The sequence below is a fragment of the Athene cunicularia genome (genome assembly GCF_003259725.1).
Source record: "Athene cunicularia isolate RWA chromosome 15 unlocalized genomic scaffold, athCun1 chr15_part1, whole genome shotgun sequence".
In the NCBI taxonomy this organism is placed as follows: Eukaryota; Metazoa; Chordata; class Aves; order Strigiformes; family Strigidae; genus Athene; species Athene cunicularia.
The window spans coordinates 3,197,224-3,217,576 of record NW_020799121.1 but is presented as its reverse complement, the minus strand read 5'-3'; the positions used below and the strand labels follow the sequence as shown (position 1 = coordinate 3,217,576).

The 20,353-nt window shown below is 46.5% G+C and overlaps 1 protein-coding gene across 1 annotated transcript in view; it reads right to left on the bottom strand.

Moving 5' to 3' along the window:
* Positions 1-19,701, bottom strand: part of RBM19 (RNA binding motif protein 19) — a 70,793-nt gene extending 51,092 nt beyond the window's left edge. The window contains exons 1-20 of the mRNA XM_026859820.1: positions 19,519-19,701; positions 18,913-19,044; positions 18,632-18,670; positions 17,087-17,300; positions 15,774-16,042; positions 15,196-15,270; positions 14,847-14,925; positions 14,014-14,085; positions 13,084-13,284; positions 12,131-12,261; positions 11,635-11,756; positions 10,760-10,856; positions 10,198-10,308; positions 9,501-9,701; positions 8,889-9,006; positions 6,247-6,392; positions 4,901-4,961; positions 3,086-3,165; positions 1,755-1,810; positions 213-329 (exon numbers count right to left, since the gene is read on the bottom strand). Of these exons, the coding sequence (XP_026715621.1) occupies positions 213-329; positions 1,755-1,810; positions 3,086-3,165; positions 4,901-4,961; positions 6,247-6,392; positions 8,889-9,006; positions 9,501-9,701; positions 10,198-10,308; positions 10,760-10,856; positions 11,635-11,756; positions 12,131-12,261; positions 13,084-13,284; positions 14,014-14,085; positions 14,847-14,925; positions 15,196-15,270; positions 15,774-16,042; positions 17,087-17,300; positions 18,632-18,670; positions 18,913-19,044; positions 19,519-19,701 (2,504 nt within the window). The remainder of the gene's footprint in view (positions 1-212; positions 330-1,754; positions 1,811-3,085; positions 3,166-4,900; positions 4,962-6,246; positions 6,393-8,888; positions 9,007-9,500; positions 9,702-10,197; positions 10,309-10,759; positions 10,857-11,634; positions 11,757-12,130; positions 12,262-13,083; positions 13,285-14,013; positions 14,086-14,846; positions 14,926-15,195; positions 15,271-15,773; positions 16,043-17,086; positions 17,301-18,631; positions 18,671-18,912; positions 19,045-19,518) is intronic.
* Between the last annotated feature and the right edge of the window lie 652 nt (positions 19,702-20,353).

Genomic DNA, 20,353 nt, shown 5'->3' with positions numbered 1-20,353 from the left:
TCCAGCCAAAACACTGCTTATGTGATCTCTGTCTCACCAGCAGAATTTTTGTACTGGTATAACCTGACAAGCCATTTGTATTTACATTCGGTAAAAGGCTTGTTTACTTCCACAAAGAAAACAAAAATTGTAGGATAGCAAGATCCCGTATGAAAATCCTATCAGCTCCAGCCTGGAGCACTCCACAGCCCTGACAGAAAGCGCTTCCCTACCTGAAGAGTTCCCTGATTTCCCTGACTGTGGCCTGGAACGGGATGTTTCGGACCAAGATCTTGGAAGTCTTCTGCTTCTTTACAGTTTGTTTTTTTCGTGATGATTTCACAGCAGGCCTGTGAAGTCAACAGAAAGGGCAGGTTAAGGACCACTGTGCAGCAAAGCACCCATTGCATTCTGGCTCCTTCAAAATCAGGAATGCAGAAAACATAGCCAGTTCACTCACATCAACATCTTCGTTGGCATCTTACTGGTGACAATGGAAATGTCATACAGTACACTGAGAAGGAATGAATTTATTTAAATCCTAAATCTGAAAATCAAAGTTTCCAGTTTGCTAACTGCAACCTCAGTTGAGGTTAGGCAGCAGCCCTGGACTCACATTTGCCACTAACTTTTGTTTTGACGTCAATTCTTCTCCATTCAACCATCAGGAGAACATACTATTTGATAGCTTAATGTCAGCTAATTTTGATTCTTTTCCTTGGTGGCTCAGAAAACAGCAAATAGATTTTTTTAATAGATTATTATTTAACTTCAGAATTATATTGCATTTGGGCATGATAAGAATTTACCTACTACAAAACACAGCAGCTTATTTCATAAAGCAAAGCACTCCGCATTGTAGGTTGGATACCTACTGAAGGGACTTCAAGATTCAAAATGGATGAAAGTGGTTTATTAAAGAACTGAAATACAAAGTGCAGACAGGGAGTGTCAGATTGCTTCTGGTCCCCAGGGATCAAATTTTCAAATAACTTTTGTCATTTAAGGGACACATCCTCCAGTAGGGTTTCCAAAGTGTCTAAAGGACAGTTTTTAGGTGCCAACATTCACCTTCAAACATCTGGATTACTTTTAAACTCTGTACTTAGAAGACTCTGTACTGAATAAAAACTAGAAGGGAAACCCTAAAAAGCAGAACTCAGACTCCAAGTAAATTCCACCCACAAGTAACCATCCCCTCTGCACCTGACTGCCCAAAAGAAGTGAAATCCTAAGTTTTTTTCAAGCAAGAAAGAAACCTGTATTTGTCTTGATTTGATCAGAATCGGCAGCAGAAAATTATTGTTAAGCTCCTGTTCTCCCTGATGAACTAGGGTAAAAGATTTCATTACCCAGCAAATACCTGTCTTCAAGAACATGAAATGTGGACTATCAGTTGGTTTTGCAATGCTGACCAAACAGTCACCAAAGCAGAGGTTTTAGAGGAGCCTTTTCCTTGAATGTGGAAGAAAACTCAAGTGCCTGGTTCTCACTTTGGGGTCCCACTACTGCATGCTGCTTAGGGATTTTAACTGGAGATATGTAATTTCGTGAGTGAACATCTTTGCATGAAATATTCGTCATTTCTTTCTTCAAGTAAGACTGACTAAAGTGACTCTGAGTAAAGCACAACAAAGACTGATGTGTTCAACAGTCAGAGCACGACTGATCACAGCCCTTATGATGCAGAGATGCCAGCTAAGAAGTGAAGAACCTACCAAGCATTACTGCAGCTTAAATGTAACCATGTTACAGAGGTGAAAAATAAGCTTTACCTGACAGCTCTCTCTGAAATTTTCACTTCCAGCTTATGGCCATCTACAGAGCAGCCCTAGAAGTTAAAACAAAGAAACAACAACAGAAAAAAAAGTTAAATAACAAAATCAAAGTCACAACAGCTTCCAAGCTTCCATGATACAAGCACAGCATTTCACATCTTGCTCTTTCCCTTCTCTCTGCCAATGTTTTTCTCTGTTGAACACCATTCATGTGAGGCAAGGTTTCTGATATGAGGTTGGAGACAGCTTGACTTACTGAAACAGCAGCCAACATCCCTGATCTAGCTGTCCATCAGCCTTGGCTCTGCAACTGAACTGGTAAAGACAAGTAATTTCCCTACTTTGGGCTATGGTTTCCTCTACCTCTAGACTGCAAACTCTTCAAGGCAAGGACTGTCTTATTTGTTCTGGAATGAGCCAAGGATGTCTTACCGGCCATCAGCAGGAATCAGTCTCTTGCTTACTGCGCCTCAAAGAACCTCCTACAGTTCAGCACCGAAAACAAGCAGCCTCTTGCCTAATCATTCCTGACAGGACATACAGCATGCAAAAGCTCTACGTCAAGAACCTGGAGCTCTGCTGCCCACTCCCTCCACAAAATATCCATTTTCCTGCTTTCTCTCTTCCCCAGGATTCTGCCTTTCAAAAGGATAAAAGAACACACATCTACCCCAAGACTACCTAGGCTGTGGAATGTGAAACAACCACCTGTTGAAGGTGGGACTCATGGATTGTGGTCATTGAACATGTCCAGATTACACAGAGCAATTCCTTCATATCTGCCTAGAAAGGGATCGCTCCAGCAGTCTGGCCCACACCACCCGGGCAGTGTGGACAAAACACCTTAATTTTTTTCTAGGAGCAGAGAATGATTTATTCCTTCAGAGTTCAGTCACACCCTGTGGCATGTGTCATGGAGAAGGCAGGAGGCTTGAAGACCCTGAAGCAATGGCAGAGTCACAGTGGGCAGAGCTGAACTCTCTGAAGCACTAAATACTAAGCAATAATTTGTTCTCATTGTGAGTTGGGGTCCGGGACTCTGTCACCTCTGCAAAGAGCACCCTGCAGAATAAACTCATTAAATTTCCATCATTGCACATTTTCTGCCACCTCCATATCATCAGCACTAGGAAAAACTCTTTTGCATGAGGTCTTGTCCTCTTACATACCCTTCCCTTACAAACGTGGCCCATTTTAGAGGTTTCTCCATTTGCAGAGTGTAACTCATAGCACTGACATTCTCCACTACATTTTGAACTTCACAGTTCATCCAAGCCTTTGCCCACCATCACTAGACAGAAATCCAGACCAACAATGCTTAAGCTTACCTGGAGCCGGCGCAGGGCTTTCTGGGCACTCTCTGGCTTCTTGTACTCCACAAATCCAAAGCCCATTGAAAGCAAAGTGCCTGTCAGAAGAGAAAGGGTAACTCATTAAATTAGTAGGAAACAGTGGTGATATTAAGTAGAAGATTTAAAACAAATTGGGAGCAAGCATCAATTGCCAAAACTGGGGGGACAGAAACTAGTACCCCGGGCAAAGTCTGCCCATGCCCCAGCACTGATGCTTCTCATGACTTGTTTTGAGCAAGACACTTCTCTAGAACAGCTTGTTTTGGTGCTGATGTCAGATGAGGTAACTGATGTTGCATGTAAAACAGTTTTTTTTGCTTTGCATCATTTCAGTGCAACCTCCTTAAATAAAACACTAAGCCCTACAAAACAACTGCCAGTCATAGTCAGGGTAAGCGATCCCATTACAGATACACAAACATTTGTTTATAGGCAGGACCTTTTCCTCATGACTGAAATGAGACCTTCATTTGGAAAAATTGTCAGCTACCCAGAGATGGGTGTGACTTTTGTTGCAGGATAACGATATGCAGGTTGAAGTTTGGTCCCCAGAGGAGACACTGCTAACCTGCGACCCCTTCAGAAATTCATTTTGGCCAACACTTGACAAGCAGTCAGTTACAGACCACTGCTGGGAGCCGAGCATTTGAGATCGGTTTCAGTTTGGACTGCCACGTGCTGTATTTCCCATCACCACAAAGTTCAAGCCCTGTGTTTCATTTAAGAGACAAAATGCCTTTGAGGTCTGCAAGGCACAAAAGGAGCAAGCACTTCTATAAACCTGGGCAGGCAGCTGCTGGTTCCACACTAAAGGAGGAGACATCTATTCCGCTTCCCAGACAGCAAAGGTTTGCAGCACCTACGGTCACACCGTGCTTCAGAGGAACACACTGACCGGTACAAGAGCCATAATTGAGGCTGGGTGAGGAAAGGAAAAATCCACAAGCCAAAACATAACCCTCAGTTTCCAACTTCATAACCTCAGTGTTAGCAGACTGTAGAGATGACCCCACAGTGACAGGCGGGGATCACTTTGGTAGGTGGTATGAGATCAGCCCACACTCAAGGGTTACTGTCTGGTCATGTGCATGACTACAGCCAGACATGCAAGCAGTACTGAAGAATTTGCTTTACATTTCTTTCAGTGGATCCAAGTTTTCAAGTATCCCATGCAAGAGGAGCCCTGTTAAGGCAAAATCCCATAAAGCTGTGCAACTCCCTAGCTTAAAATCCAGAACAAAGACACAGCCCATCTAGCCAGTGCTTGACTTAAGCAAACTCTTCCCTGACCAGCCACCCAGAAAGTGAGCACAGACAATGCAACAGGCATAACCATTCGTCACCACAGCCTGCTGGGTTCAAAGCTGGCAGGCAGAAGGCAAACGAAGCCCACTCAGCACAGTACTCAGCCAGGCATCCTTGAAGATCCTGGCCGTTATTGCAGATAAAACATGTCGTGTGCAGGTTTAATCATCACGGGGCACTGGTTCCTTTCAACTTGCATCCCACTCTCTTCTGTGATCCTGAAGGAGTTGCCTTCTCTATCTCAAGATCTCAAGAGAAGGCCGCATCTCCACAAATCCCACAATTGAGCTTAACCTTCTAGACTGAACCCCCAGGGTATTTTTGGTTGCTGCTTTCAGCCATTTCAAACAGGCACACTTCTCGAAATATTAAGGAATTCGCCAACAAGAACACAAATGCTCAGCCAGATGAATGCTAAAGCAATGCCACACCTGAGCCCTCAGCAACCAGCCGAGGGAAGGAATTGAACAGCAACATCTAGAGTACCTGCTTTGTCTTTCTTCTTGGATATTGTGCAGCTCTTCACAGCTCCCACTTTGGAGAATGTCTGCAAGGAATTTGGACACGTGATTCAGTTCCCTTTGTCATAGGCTTGCAACTCAACTTGAGTGACAATGTGACTCTCTTGCAGATCCAGGAGCTCACAGGCCCACCTCCCCCTAGCACCCACCTGACAAGCAGTCAGAGCAGCTGTGTCTTTTCTTACAAAATTATTTCTGTACAAATACACACACACACACACACACACACACTTTTAAAGAAATCAATACACACATTCCCCCAAATCCTCCACCACTACAGAAACAGTGCAGAGATCTGGGATGGCTCTGGAGGAACACTATGGGTTACAAGATGCCCTCAGCCAGGCAGGGACTTAGGGGTGGGTGACTCCTGTGATGCCCCTAGCACACAACACTTTCCAGAGACATGCAGGTGGAGCTGAAGGGTAACAGGAGCTGCAAACCGTCTATTCAACTCCCTTGTAAAACTGCAGTCAGAAGGCAGGAAAAGAAGACAGGACAAGTCCCAGTCCTCCTCTGAGCATTGACATTTGTCTGCAGACCTAGCTGGAGCAGGGTCTCTACATTGTCCCAAGGTAGAGGAGCTACCAGGACGGACAGACATCACACCAGTATGCTTGGGCCACGAGATGTGGCATTTCACATGGCTACCAAAAGTGGGAGAGATGAGAACTCCCAGTTGCTTTTCTCTATTTTGCTATTGACATCCCATACAGCTTTAGGAATGCTACAATCTCTCCCAAGTGCTTTGCTGAAGTAAAGCAGCACAGACAGCTCAACCTTGGTAGAAGATTAGATGAAAAGCACATTTTGGCGAAACCATCATTTATTTATTTATTGCCTTAACACACAAAGCAGCATCACAGCTGCAAAAGTGCTTGTCCCAAGGAGAAGCATTACAGGAAGCATGGGAAATGAAGAGTCTTAAAAGATTTCCTACTGCCTCCACCTGTCCCAAGGTGGAATTAAACCCCAACAAAACAGTTTCAGATACATTTGTCTTAATTGATGCCAGAACCCCCAAAGGGGAGATTCCCAGCCCAATCCAGTGCTCCCTCATCTCCAATGAGGTCATACTGGCTGCAGTGTAACTCCTTTAACCACCTTATCCTCAGCACAACAGGTGAACAGCTTGCCCCTTGCCTTCTGCAGCAGAGTAGAGCCCTTTCTTCTAGCCCATGCTGGGTGTGGGGGCTTTACTCCCTCAGGCATCTCAGTCTGGTCCTCAACCACACACTCAACACTCTCCTGATCCATCTGAGCAGACCATGCTAAGCAAAACCCAGTCCCCTCTCCTCGCTTATGTCTCACCTCCTTCAGTGTGTCTTCTGTGGTAGCAAAGTTCAGGTTTTTGATGAACAAGGTACATCCAGGAATGCTTTCTTCTTCCTCCTCCTCCTCTTCTTCCTCCTCTTCTTCCTGTGTTGCTGTTTCCTCCGAGCCCTTTACAGCTTCACCTGAAACAAAAAGAATAAACCCAAGTTTGTTAAGATTAACAAAGCCAAACTTGGGGGGAGCTTCCCACTACCCCAGTTAATAGTTACTACTCCAGCAGGAACAGGCCACTTCTCTATTGGCTCTTTGTGGGTAGACAGAGACAGTGAAGCAAGCTCACCACACAAGTATATGAACATGTCCCCATGAAAACTAAAATACTGCCTATTCTTTGGGTATAGGAACTCCAAAAACCTTCTTCCCCAGCACTCAAGACACCCTCACACCAAACCCAGCCAGACACCTGCTGAACTAGGCAAGCGGTCCCAAACTTAAGCATCCTTCTATGTTGCTCTGAAACCTCATCTCTTGCCAATACGTATCCACAGAATGTGAAATGAAAACTTCCCCATCAGCATGTGAAGGAATATGGTCTCTTAAGCCCAAACACATACGGAAAGGCAACAAAGAACTGCACCTAGCAGAGGCTGTGGTCTTAAAGGGCTTCACTATAGCATTAACACTTCCAGAGTTTATAGTCCATGACCCACAAACCTCACTCGGGTCAACCGCAACACGTGCTATATGGCACAAATCCTGCTTTGGGATTCTATAGACAAACCTGTAAAAAGAAAACCAAATAATCAAGCTGCAATTCAGCAGCTGGTGCAACAGCTTCCTCTGGGGCATGCAAGCCCCATGGTGGAGCTGTGAGGGCCTGCCCACAGCTGGGAAGTTAACAGAAGCCTGGGTACTGTAGAGTTTATCAATGGGCAAATCTGCTGGTATTTGCAGTTGGGTCTTTTCAAGGAGGGAGGCTTCGGCAACAGCATTTTCACACTCTCCATTCATATATCGATCCACTCATTTCCCTCTCTTCCCAACTTCTAAAATGGCTTAATAATTTCTACTGTACTTAATGTGACCAAGAAGCCTCAAAGCTACTGAACTTTCACACGTGCAGGAAGGTGGTGAGAGACCTGTTGGATTCCGCACTGAAGTGGGGGCTGCAGTGGAACTAGGCCCTTATTAGACATCAGTGAACACACACAAGCATGCACTCTCTCTTTCTCTCATATCCATTTACTCATCAACTCCTTTCCTTACTAGACGACTTGTCTTTTTGAGCAGCTTAATCCCCTACAGCACATCTAAGGCTGCACCCAGAAGGGGCAAACTACTCCTCTCCCTTTGCATTAACATCCCCCACAGAAATTCTTCTAGGCTTATTTCTCTCATTCCACAGGAGGAGCACCTGCATTGGGCCAGGTTCTCCATCCCAAGAGCTATCCTTCCCCACACAGCTCCACCTGGCTGCCCTCCCCGGCCCCAGCATGATGGAGCCCAAGCCTTTTAGGTCAGGTCCCTCCTCACTCCAGCCAGCAGGGTATTTGCCAACAAGGCACCGAAAAAAACCATCACCTCTGAAGGAGTTTTTTTGGGGAAAGAGGAGGGAAAAGATTCAGCAGTACAGGGGCAGGATGAATAGATGCCTCCATCTGTGGATGGCACAACACAACACGGCCACAAGTGCCCTTTGTGAGTGAGGCGTTCACTGGGCATCCCCTCCCTTCCAGATCCAGAGGCTGGCAGCAAGGACCATTATCAGCCCCAAGTAGCCTTTCAGGAGCTCCTGCACTTAAAGCCCTTTATCTCCAGGTAAGGGTCTCAGTTACAGGGAGATACAAGTGGTCCCCCACCTTCTCCTGGCTCCAGCCTTCCCCTGTGACCCAGGCAAAGCATGGCAGTCCAGGAAGAGACTTTCATCAGTTTTTCTTCCCCTTCCCAAAACCTGAGAGTCCTGAAATAGCTTCTAGCAAAAAAACCCTTCATAAGGTCATGCTCCTCCAGCCTCTTCTTTTTCTTTTTTAAAAGTATCTTGAGATGTTTTAAATATACAAGCAAGATTCTATTTTTATACCCCCTCGGATGGGGAGAAAGAGGGTATACTCAGGGAGGGGAGATCACGTCCTTACAGTGGGAAATCACCCAAAGCATACAGTGGGACTTGGCACAAGAGCAGAGAAATATGTACAGGGACACACAGCCTGTCAGTGGTAAGTCAGCCTCTCCATCCACTGCTGCCCAGAGGTCCTGTTGTTGCAGCTTGCTTGGCTGCTCAGGGCCAGGGACTGTGTCCGTGCACAGATGCTCAGAGGATCAGGTCCAGATGAGAGAGAACAGCTCTTGCTCTCCTGACAGCTGCTGCCAAAACCAGACTGGACCAAAAATCTCTTCCCAGAGCTCATGTTAGCCCAGCTCAAACTGGACCTGAGCACTACAAGCAGCACCTCTCTGCCCACATCTCATCCTGAGGCGAGCAGGGCAGGGAGGAGCACAGCATTTGTGTGACACGATCAACTAAAACAGCACAGAGAGGTGACAATAAGGGCCATGCAGACGACTTCGTGAGGCTGGTTCCATCCCCAAAGGGTCAGAAATATCAGCACTGCTCCTTTACACAGAAAAGAGTAGCGAAACAACCAGATACACCTCTATCCCAAAGTCAAAGTTCTTACCAGGCACAAGCCTCTCTTTGCCCTCCTCTTCTGGAGCCTCATGGCTTTTTTTCTGAGCAGCTGGGCCAAAGAAGACACCCATTGGAGCCCATTCCAGATACAATGGCACAGAATGAAACTATAAAGAGAACACAGGAGACAAACAAAGAGTGGAGGTCAAGGCCTGAAGAAAAAGCTCTGCTCTCAGATTTATTTTCCTCTCATTCTGCAATGGAAAACAGTAGTGGAAAAGCTGAGCAACTTTTTCAGCTGGCTAAACATTCTTTCACTGAAGGAGAGTCCAGCCTCACACAGGACACAGTCTACCATGTGCTGCTCTCCTGTATTGAAAAAGGTAAAAGAAACCCCCTCCAGGCCACCAAGGCTTTTCTAGATGTGTCACAGCCCGCTTCTCCAGTCTTATTCTGCAGGTTGAGAGCCACTGCCACACAAGGATGCACCAGGCATCTCCCTAAATCCAAGGGACAGAGAGTAACAACAGTGGCTCTGGGATAACTCACTTCCCTCAAGTCCTCCGCCCCTCACATTTGTAGCAAGTACTCCTTTCTGCAGCTTCACAACTAGCCAAGATCCACACTCTCCAGGCAGCTGCCTACCCCTCCCCACGCTCACCTTGGAGTAGGCCAGCTTGGTGAATGCTTGCTTGGCCTCAGTTGGCTCCAGGAACTCCACAATGGCCGTGATGCCTCCTTTTGGCAGCAGCACCCGGCCCAGGCTGCCGTGTTTGCCGAAGACATCCTCCAGCTCCACTACGCTCGTGCTGGCTGGGAGGTTCTTCACCAGTATCACTGTTTTACTCCGCTCACCAGCAGCCTGCCACATTTGGTGGGGGAAGAAAAGGGACATGGAACTTAAAAAAAAGCAAAACCCAGTATCTTACTCACTGAAGATGTCAGATCCAACACACTATGCTCTCAGTCCACATCAGCACTCCCCAGGATCCAAGAGGGCCAACAGCCATTTAGAAAACACTTCCTGTAAGATCCATGCCCCAGTACAACCTCCCTGTTCCAAAAATGCTCATGTATGGAGGTTTCAGCTCCAGATCCACCCTGGTGGGGACACAGGACTCCTCCTCTGCTTCCACCAAGCTGACCGTCACACTATAAGTTGATCATACTGTGATCAACCATCCTGAGAACTGCTGCATTTTCAAACAGAGAGAATGTTTCCTAATCCATATAAGGGTTCAATCCTGCAAGATGCTAAGGATTTAATTATTAATGTCACAGAGATCTGAGGGCACTAGGACTAAGCCATCATACAGAAGAGGTAGGCCCACACTGCTGCCTCCAGCTGGGCATCTCACCTGACTGAAGGAATCCAGGCTGACTCCATTTTCGATGAGGAACTGGCGAATTTCCTGGACCAGCTCTGTTTCTCCCAGAGCGACTCTGACTGCCACACTGTCTTTACTCTCCTGCAGGCAAGAATGTCAGTCACTGGTTGTTCCTGCTACTCTAAGATGCAGATGCAAAGGGAATCTGGCAGAGAGATTGAAGGTAAAATGCTCCAGCTCCTGTGAAGCTGCTGGAAGCTTTGCTGCTGGGAGTCAGAACGCTGCCCAAGACAAAATGAAGGTTCCAGGAAGGATCTGAGCTTTAGGATTTAAATTCCCATCAACTTCTAGTTATGCAGAAATGCAAAATTCAGCCACAGAAAAGCAGAGTGAGAAGGAGGGCTGGGAGTTTCACTTTGTCTTCCAATGACAAAGCGATTGTTAGGCTCAGATCCCACAGATCTCTCAGCCTGCATGGTGCTTGTTGATGCACAGAGGCTTTTGCTGCACAAAAGGACCAGGAAGACCCTGGGCATGAGACAATAGATAGGAAAGTGATCTCCCACCTCAGCTGATCAATAACCTAACTCACATGATCCAGCACTTGGCTTTTGGAAGCGTTGTACTTCTGAGCAATGGCATCAGCCACAGCGTTTGTCCCCACAAACAATGTATTCCAGTTGTGAGAGCTGGAAACAGAAAGAAGAGCCAAGTTCAGAGGCACACGGTCCCTTCACCCACTGGTGTCTCACTATTCAATGGTTCTGAAAAAAAACAACTTTGAATGTCACCATTAGCAGCCAGTGTAAAGTCAGAAGGAAAGAAGGGTGGAACATCCCTAGAGAAGGGACAGGATGAGGGAAACATGACTAGAGAGTGAACAGAAAGACAGCAGTGCAGGCAGCTCAGCTCTACTTTCCTAGAGGTCACTGGTCACGGTTCCATGGTTACAGCTAGAAGTTCAGATGTTGGCTCAGAGGAACACATGTTTTTTCAGCTGGTTTCCTAAAAGCACAAAGCCCACGCAAGCAATGTTGCATTCCTTTCCCTTCAAGTTAGAAAGTATCAGCCACTTCTTGCAAATTAACTTGTCACATGGAAAGATAAAGTTCCTACAAGTTTTAGATCCATGTGTACAAGTAGAGGAGAAAGACTCAACTCATCTGAAACTACTACCCTAAAGAATTACAGCATCAGACTAACTTTTATTAGACACCAGAGAAATAAACTCAAACACAAAGCCATTAAAAACCTAATTTCTCTCAATTTCTGCTGCTCACCGAACTACTAGAGCTACTTGGACAGAAAAATCAAGTAGGTAAGAGATAAAGGAAATGGAACTGCACAGCAAATGCTTTATTGACTGTGGTAATCTATACAGTCCCTGCAAAGAACCCACATGCATTCCTGCCACTTGGGAATTTGGCAAGTTGTGGTGTCTTGCCCCACTACAAGACACCTCTGTACCTGGCACTGCTGGCTTTGTCCTTGGCCTCTTTCCGCTTTTTGTAGGAGGAAGATTCTTCTGCATCTACATCTTCAATTTTTTCCTTTTTGATTGTGGATGGTAAAAGATGCATCATTCTACCCTAGAAGAAAGGAAGAAGTGGTCCAGCAGCTCTGCAATAACCCAGGAAAGTTCATGAACTAAGCAGAGTGAAGGAAATTTTCTGGCACCTTTCCTAGTCAAGCAGCCTAGAAGACATTACTGCAAGTCAGTGTTGCCACACAATGTGAGAGACTGAGACTCAGATCTCCTCCTCCACCTCTAGCTCAGATTTTGGTACCTGCAAGGCTGTTCAAACCAGGCTACTCTTCCAAAAGCAGCTGTGTTGCCATACAGAAAGGGTGGAGGGACTTAACCTTTCCAGCAAATCACAGGAGCAAACACTTGGTCATGTTACTAACAAACATTCCCACCAGCTGCAGTCCAACAGCACAAGAAAACCATCAGTCACTGTACCTGGAACACTTGCCCATCCATTTCTGCGTAGGCCTTCACTGCGTGCTCAGGAATCATATAGGTGACAAAAGCAAATCCTTTGGGTTTCTTGGTCAGTCTGTCTATAGGGAAATGGATGTCCGAGAGGGGTCCTGCAAAAGGCAAGGCTTTACCATGACAGATGTCCTTGCACAGCCATCGCACACTCTGAACTGGCACCTCCTGGCCAAAGCTGGGAGGAGGGGAGCCAGGGAGGGCAGAGCGGCTCTGGGTATCGCAGAGGGTGTGTGGCGAGGCACCAGCCTGGGTGAGGACCTGCTGGCTGCAGACCGACGAGGAGGGCCCAGCAAAAGCACCCCAAGTCCAGTTGTGCACCATGTGGCAGCTCACAGGACATTGACACATGACACAAACCAGGCAAGCTCTGAGCAGCTGCATTTACCTTCCGTCGGGAACAAAGACTTCCACTCTCTCCCTCCTAAGGACACTCTAATGCCAAGACAACCTTAAATTTGTTTAATTTTGAGCCAGAAAAGGAAATCTTCAAGCTTCCAGCTGATATTTCAAACGTGAACGTGAATTTGGGGCTTATCTCAGAGATTCACCTCTTACCTAGAGTATCTACATGCAGCAGGTGCTTTTGGTTATATTCTCCTTCTCCCCATCCCACTAGGACGCAGAGGCTAGACTGACTGGCAAGAGCTTTTACCACTGCACCAGAGATGAGACGAGAGGGCTGAGGGCAAACGCACACAGCAGTATGTGCTGCGAGCAAAGCAGCACAGAGCCAGCACCAGCTGCCAAGCCGAGCAGCCACATGCTACCACACCAGGCAATAAAGATGACAGGAGCCGGTCCATATTCAAGAGGTGTGGAACACAGAGCTTTGTCCATCCACACCCAGCATGAGAACCTCTGTGTGCACAAAGGAAAGATGTAGCTCTGCAAGTCCCAGTCCAAGAGCAAATACTTACCGTACTTGGAAAAGATCTTCTCCAAGTCCTCCTCAGTGCTAGTAAAGGGAAGATTCCTGACAAAGAGTCTCCCAGATTCAGACAAGTCCTCCTCTTCTTCATCGTCCCTCTTCCTTCTTTGCCATGTCTGGTTATCAGGTTTTGCTGTAACAGTTTCTTTGGGGGTATTCGTGCATCGGAATACCTCAATGCATCGTCCACCTAATCCACAAATACACACAGAGGCACATTAGATGCTTCCCAAGGCCATGGGCAACCAATATCAACATGGAAAGAGCCTGGACTTACAACAATAACACAAACAATTACAATTCCACAAGCTTTGAGCAGAACTCTGCCCAATTTATTAAAAAACCCAAAAAGGGTGGATGGGGCCTGCAAGAGATCAGTCTTCACAGAAACCAGGATAACATTTGCCAGACAACTTACAGTCTCTCTCTCTCTCTCTTTCAGAGAGCTCCAGCCTTTCTGCCTGTGCCAACCTAGTCCACAGGCTTCCAAGTAGGTAATTCCCATTCTGCATCAAAATTCTGCAGATATAATTTTAGTAGTTCCACTAAGGGCCAAGCTGAGAACAGGTTTCAAACACAAGCTTACAGATCATTTGTACGCATCCCTGCATTATCCCAATCAGATTTTAACAATATCATTTTTACACCAAAAGCATGACAAAAAAAAAGATACGCTTCAAGCACATGACAAAAAATGAGGGCCAAAAAGCAACACGCACAGCTCTGTCACTTGCCAATTCTATCCTGCTCCTGACACAGCACCTGGCTTATCCCGTGTCAGCTGAGCAGAGGAAACCACCCCCACCATCTGCCTGGGAAAAACTAAAATAACAGGAGACAGTTCTGCAGTGGACACTTCAGCAGCTGAGCACCCTGCCATCAACATCAGCCACAACAAGAAGGAACAAACAGCCCTTACCTATGTATTCTTTTTTTCGCTTCAAGGCCCTTTGCACTTCTGCTTCACTCTTCAAGTCAACAAAGATATAACCTTGGAGGAAGGAAAGGTTCAACTGAGCATCATGTGGGGAACACGCAACCACTAATTGGCTAATTAAGGGTGAATTGGGCTTTCTTTAATATAGATTCCTATAGATAAAGCATTCAGTTCCCATTAAAGTTACAATCCAGCCTGAAAATGGCCATGTCACACTGGAAGGCTGCCTTTTAAAAGCTTATTCTCTACATACAAACCAAAGAAGCCCAACTTAACAGCTGAAGTAGGCTTTCACAGGCATCTCCAAAAGCAAATAAAAGGTTTATCTGCTGTTAGGCTACGGAAGAAAACCAGCATATAGCAAAGTTCCCTGCCAGCTCTGCGGACCTGCTCCACACTCTTTGATGGGGGCCTCCAGCAGCCACAGCCTGTCAGACCTACCTTAGCTAAAGACCGCTCTGCAGCTGATACACACAGGTCAGCAGAGTCCCTGGGTGCCCCTGCAGCTATCCCAGAGGAAGAGGCCTTTCCTTGGCATGGTTTGGGATGTTTAGGGATGTTTAGGAAAGTTCTGGAGGCAGATCAAAGAAAAGGCTCCTGTTGCTACTCCTAAAGGAGCCCAGCCAACATTACTCTGCCCATGGCATCATCCTATGGACAGCAACTAGGGCAGGTGAGCTGCAAAGTCACAGAAAGGTCTGTAAGAATCGGGACACAAGCCAGCAATTTGGGATTGCAGGTGAAAAGAGCAGAGGTGTGATTGAGAGGTCCTCCAACTCACATATCCAACCCCCCCTTCCACATATAGACATTACCTGTACTTTTCCCCTGGGCATTTTTTCTTATCCGGATTGCCACTGGCTTCAGAGGCAAGAAGAATTCACGAATCTTTTGCTGCAGGAAGAATGATAATTTTTTTTAATAAGTTCTCATATACAGGAAGCAGCAGGTTTCAGATTTAGGTTTTTTATATACACTATAAAAAACACCATATGCAACATACAACATCTGTGCACAAAGCCAGTTCAAAAGTTTCCCTGACTGCCATACAACCCTCAAAACATCTCCATAAAGTGAAGATAGAAGCCTCTGCAAAGATCACACCAAGTTACACGTTGAAAACACCCTTGAGCCTCCATTCCCAGGCTCTGTAACAAAGCTTACCTCAGTGACATTCAAGGGGACACCACGAAGTTCCACTGTGTACGGTGTGCTGGCTTCTGCCAAGCTGCCTTTGTTCTGGACAGAAGGATTGGAGGAAAAAAACCAGAAAAGAGCCCAAGTGAAAAACAGTGAAAGTCAGAGCACAACAAGCAGGTCTTGTCCAACAAGCTGGGAGGCTGAAGAGTGGGAAAGAATATCAAGTGATTCTCGCAACTGCATCAGCCCGGGCAGGAGGTGCCAGATGAGGGTGAAAGGTTTGGCTGGGGTAGTCAAACCCAGTCACTAAAACCTGAGTTCTGCAGAACAGTGTTTCCTGCAGACTGACACAGGAGAAACAGAAAAGCTGAAAAGGGCACTAGCAGCACTTGTCTGGAAGCCCCATCTTCAGGAATTCAATTGGCACTGAGGAGATCCAGCAAACTTTTTTAATGGCTCGTGCCTAGTGAGCCAAGAAAGCTGGTACCCTGGGGGTCCCACAGACATGAAGTTTTCAGCTCATTCCTGGAGTGACTGACAAGACACATACTATCCCATAAAGCTCCTGCTTTAGATAAGACAAAAGTTTAATTTAGCTATACCTCCAGTGTGGATCCTTTTTTCTTCTTCTCCGCTGGTGTCTCTTGCTGTGTTTGCTGGGCTTTTGGCTTCCCCCCTTTATCTGTGCGGGTGCTGATGGTTTTTGCAGTGCCTGAATCTTCCTCATTCTCACTTTCCTCTTCCCCCTCCTCACTATCCGTTTCTTCCTCTGTACTGGATGAGGAGGAAGAATCCTTCACCATTTTAGATTTCAGATAATCCATATCCGAGAGGTCTTTGCTGGTAGCTGCCTTCTTCCCTCCTTTCTTTGCTGTCAGAGAGATCAGAGAAGTTTTGCATACAGATGCTGCTGCTCTCCCCCAAGCCAGGTAAAAACTGACAACTGACACAATCATGAGAATCACCTTCCTCTCCTCTACCCTTTCCATGGGAAGGAAAGGCTTGAGAATACCTGAGCAATCTTATCTCAGCACTTCCAGACTGACAGTCTGGACCACTGTTTTTCAGAGCAACAGTTTACACGTAAAATAAATAAGAAAGGAGCTTGACGAACTCCATGGCAAAGTATTTTGTCACAATTTTAACTAAACAAGCAGACTCCAGGAAAGGTTTTCACAACTGTCCTGTTTAGTTTTGCAGGCTAAAGGACAGAGGAAGCTGTTTCTCCAAAACACCCAATTTTAGTTACCCAAAGAGAGATGGGGAGCAGCAGGGAAACTGACATTCACTCCAACAAAACAGCATAAGAAAACACCATGAGGGAGGAGAAAAGCTCCAAAACCACATTAATCACTGGCACAGGGACAGTGGATTCTAAGAAGACATACAGATTGAAGCCAGATTTCTCAGTCTAAGTTAAGACACTACTCCACTTCCCTTCAGGAGCCTAGATACTGAACTCTGCCCCTTCCCATCAACTCTGATAGGGCCCAAGGACACACCAACGTTTCCACAAGTATGCATCAAAGGCAGACCACACAAGTTCACAGACATCAGCTGCGGGTTACTAAATAGCAGGAATGACAACCAGCTTGGAAATCCTGGAGATGAAAGCAGCTGCAGGCTAGGAAAGCATTTAAGGGAAAGATGCAGATGTTTGCCCTGTTACTCTTCCCTAGACATTGACTTAAGGACCCAGGGGAAAGCACAAATGCCATCCTCTTCATGTCAGAAATTGCATTTCCCACATTTCCCCAAACCTGAGAAAACAACTATACATCCACAACACACAGAATGAGCCTCATGCGTGAGAAACCACCTTCCCAATCACACTGACTCCGTTTGGGGGCAGGACTCCATCAGCAGAGCTGCTCTGACGTTCACCGAGACAAAGACAAGCAAAGGGTAATGGTACCTTTAGTTTCCTTCTCATCTTCAGAGGGTTCATTCCTGCCCTCCTCCTCACTCAACTCCCCAGACTCATCTGAATCAAAGTTGAGATAATCATCTGCTGTCTTTGATTTTCCCTTCTTTGGTTCCTCTGCCAAAGTGTCATTAGCCCAGGTGGCCACCTGAGACCGTTTCTGGTGAACCATCAAGAACTCCTGGAATGTTTTATCTTCTTCCAGCTGTTGAAAAAGAAAGCAAGCAGACAAGCTGTGAAGACACACATAGGAGAGCTAGTAGCAAGTTTGAATTCAAAGATATCATCTCACTTCCAGCAATGTAAAAAAAATCCATTAAAAGGGAGTCCATTTTGCACTGACAAGGTGAGCATTTAAATTGACTAAAGTATTTTCAAAACCTCTCAGCCCTGCTCTTTCTTTTTTTTATTTGATATTTAGAAAGCAATTTGCAGAAAAAAAAATCATTAAAAAAAGGAAAAAAACAGAGAAGTTAAACTTGACAAAACTTGCATGTGGTCAAAAACAGAACTGTTGAAACAATGCAGTGCGTGGTCACATAGGAGTAGCTGACAAATGTTAGGGTTGTTAAAACCATCACAGAATCATCAAATGGTTTGGGCTGAAAGGGACCCTAAAGATCACCTACTTCCCCACCTCTGCCCTGGGCAGGGACACCTTTCACTAGCCCAGGTTGCTCAGAGCCCTGTCCAACCTGGCCTGGAACACTGCCAGGGAGGGGGCAGCCACAGCTTCTCAGGGCAGCCTGTGCCAGTGTCTCATCACTCTCACAGTAAGGAATTTCTTCCTTATATCCAATTTAAATCTCCCCTCTTTCAGTTTAAAACCGTTATGTCTTGTCCTATCCCTGCACCCCTGATTGAGAGTCCCTCCCCAGCTTTTCCATAGCCCCTTTAAGTACTGGAAGGCCGCTATAAGGTCTCCCCAGAGCCTGCTCTTCTCCAGGCTCAACACCCCCAACTCTCTCAGCCTGTCTTCAAAGGAGAGGGGCTCCAGCCCTGCGATCATTTTCATGGCCTCCTCTGGACCTGCTCGAGCAGGTCCGTGTCCTCCTTACATAAGGAGCCCCAGAGCTGGACACAACACTGCAAGGGGGGGGTCTCATGAGAGCAGAGTAGAGGGGGAGAATCCCCTCCCTCAATCCGATGGCCACACTCCTCTTGATGCAGCCCAGGACACAGTTGACTTTCTGGGCTGCGAGCGCACATTGCTGGCTCACAGGCAGTTTTCTGTCCACCAATACCCTCAAGTCCTTCTCCGCAGGGCTGCTCTCAACCCACTCATGTCCCAGCCTGGATTTGTGCTTGGGATTGCCCCAGCCAATAGACAGGACCTTGCACTTGGCCTTGCTGAACTTCATAAGGTTCACATGGGCCCAATGGTTTGTTACAGTACAATCATACTGCCATGGAGCTGGTTAAATCATACACCTTGCATGAATTAACATGGCAAGCAGTATGGAAAAGAGCTACTCAGCTCTTGCTCTTAATACAAGCTAGCAAAAACATAGGAATTGCAATTCAGTCTCAACTCACCTCCTTTAAGTTTTCTGTTGGATCTTTCTTCTTTTTACCCTACAGAAAAACCAACCAAACAAAGAAAAAACAGCACATTTTTAGAAAGGCTTGTTAGAAGCACAGCCAAAATAATTTCTCAGGTAACCCTATGGTACAGGGAAGACAGATCCTAAGGCGGAAAATACCATAACCAGGACTCCAACATCTGTTGTCACAGCTACTCTGTCCCCCTCTCCACACACCAGACTACCCTTCTCTCTGAAATACATCAGAGGCTCAAGGAAACAAGCAAGACTCACTTTCTTTGTGCCCGTAGGAGCTGCACTTGCCACAGGTTTCTTGGTCTGTTTTTCTGAGGCAGGGGCAGTCTGGGAGTGTTTACTCCAAGCCTTGGGTTTTGAAGGGTCACCAAAAGACTTGCATAACTCAACCTGAAAAGAATCAATCAGATCTTTAATTAACATATATTCAGCAGTCTGGTTCTGTAACTGCTGGATAAACCACACTCAAGAATGTTTATTATAACCCTGATGGGATGGAAGGTGTGTGTGCAGAAGAACATACAACTCCACACAGATGTTCATTTTAGAAGCAGAGCTGCTACATGTTCATTCAACATGGGGAACAGTTTGTTGTGCTTATTTAAGTACAAATAAGTTGTCCTGTTTATCATGAGTCATCCTTGTCTGGAACAGCTCAAAACCTGACACTGTTGTTCCAACCAGCACTGAAATCACTGCTAGTGCCTGGAGACAGCCCATCTGTATAATCTTTGCTGGTTTGCTGCAGAAGAATTAATATTTAGGCTTTCTTGGCCCCTAGCTGTTCACCCCTAAGACCACCAAAACCTCCAATGACAAACTAGCTTGAGACTCAGAAGAAGATATTTTTAAAGATCAACTCACTGTGACTCTGGAAGTGTCTATGAAACTTCTGTTGAAATGGTTCAGTGCTGTTTGAGCTTCATCTTCAGACTTGTAGCCAATGAAGCCAAATTTCCGGAACTTGCCATCCTTGGTGAACTTCAAGCAACAGTCAGTCAGTGTGCCAAAGGCGGCAAACAGCTTCCGAAAGCGATCTTCCTTCATCTGGGAAACGAGGAAGGGCAACAGGAAGGCAAATCAGTAATGTAATACAATTAGAGAGACACTTCACAGACAAGACCAAAACAGAATTGTTTCTATCAAAGGGTTTCCAAAGTGCTGTAGGAACCACACTGTATTGTTGGCAACACTATAAAACCCACACACATCAGCCACCAAACCCCTTAACATCCTCCACAAATCCAGTACATGTACAGGTCTCTGTCTGCAAGACCCCTGCAGGTAAAGGGCACACCCAGCTCTCAAGAAGCAGAGGCCCCGCAGCAATGACTTGCCACCATCAAGCCCCCAGTTCAACCACTGGCACGGTGGGACTCCACGGGGGACCTGGATGGCAGCAGAGCAGCACAGTGGACACCTGCACCCAGCTCCCCGACAGTGAGGGGAGGACAGCGGCCACGAACAGCTCTGCTCCTCGATCCTGAAGGGCTACCAGCTGCCCTTCCCTGGGGGGCCGCCCCAGCCCATGCCCCACAGTCCGCCTCCTCCCACCCAGGGCATCTCCCTGACCTCTCCTGCGGCACTCCCTGCCCAAGGCCCCCCACCATCATACCCCCAAGGCCCCCCTTTGGAACCCCTGCTCTCCAACAAGACACCCTCCTCCCCCCACCCCGAACAGAGGCCCCTCGCTCCCATG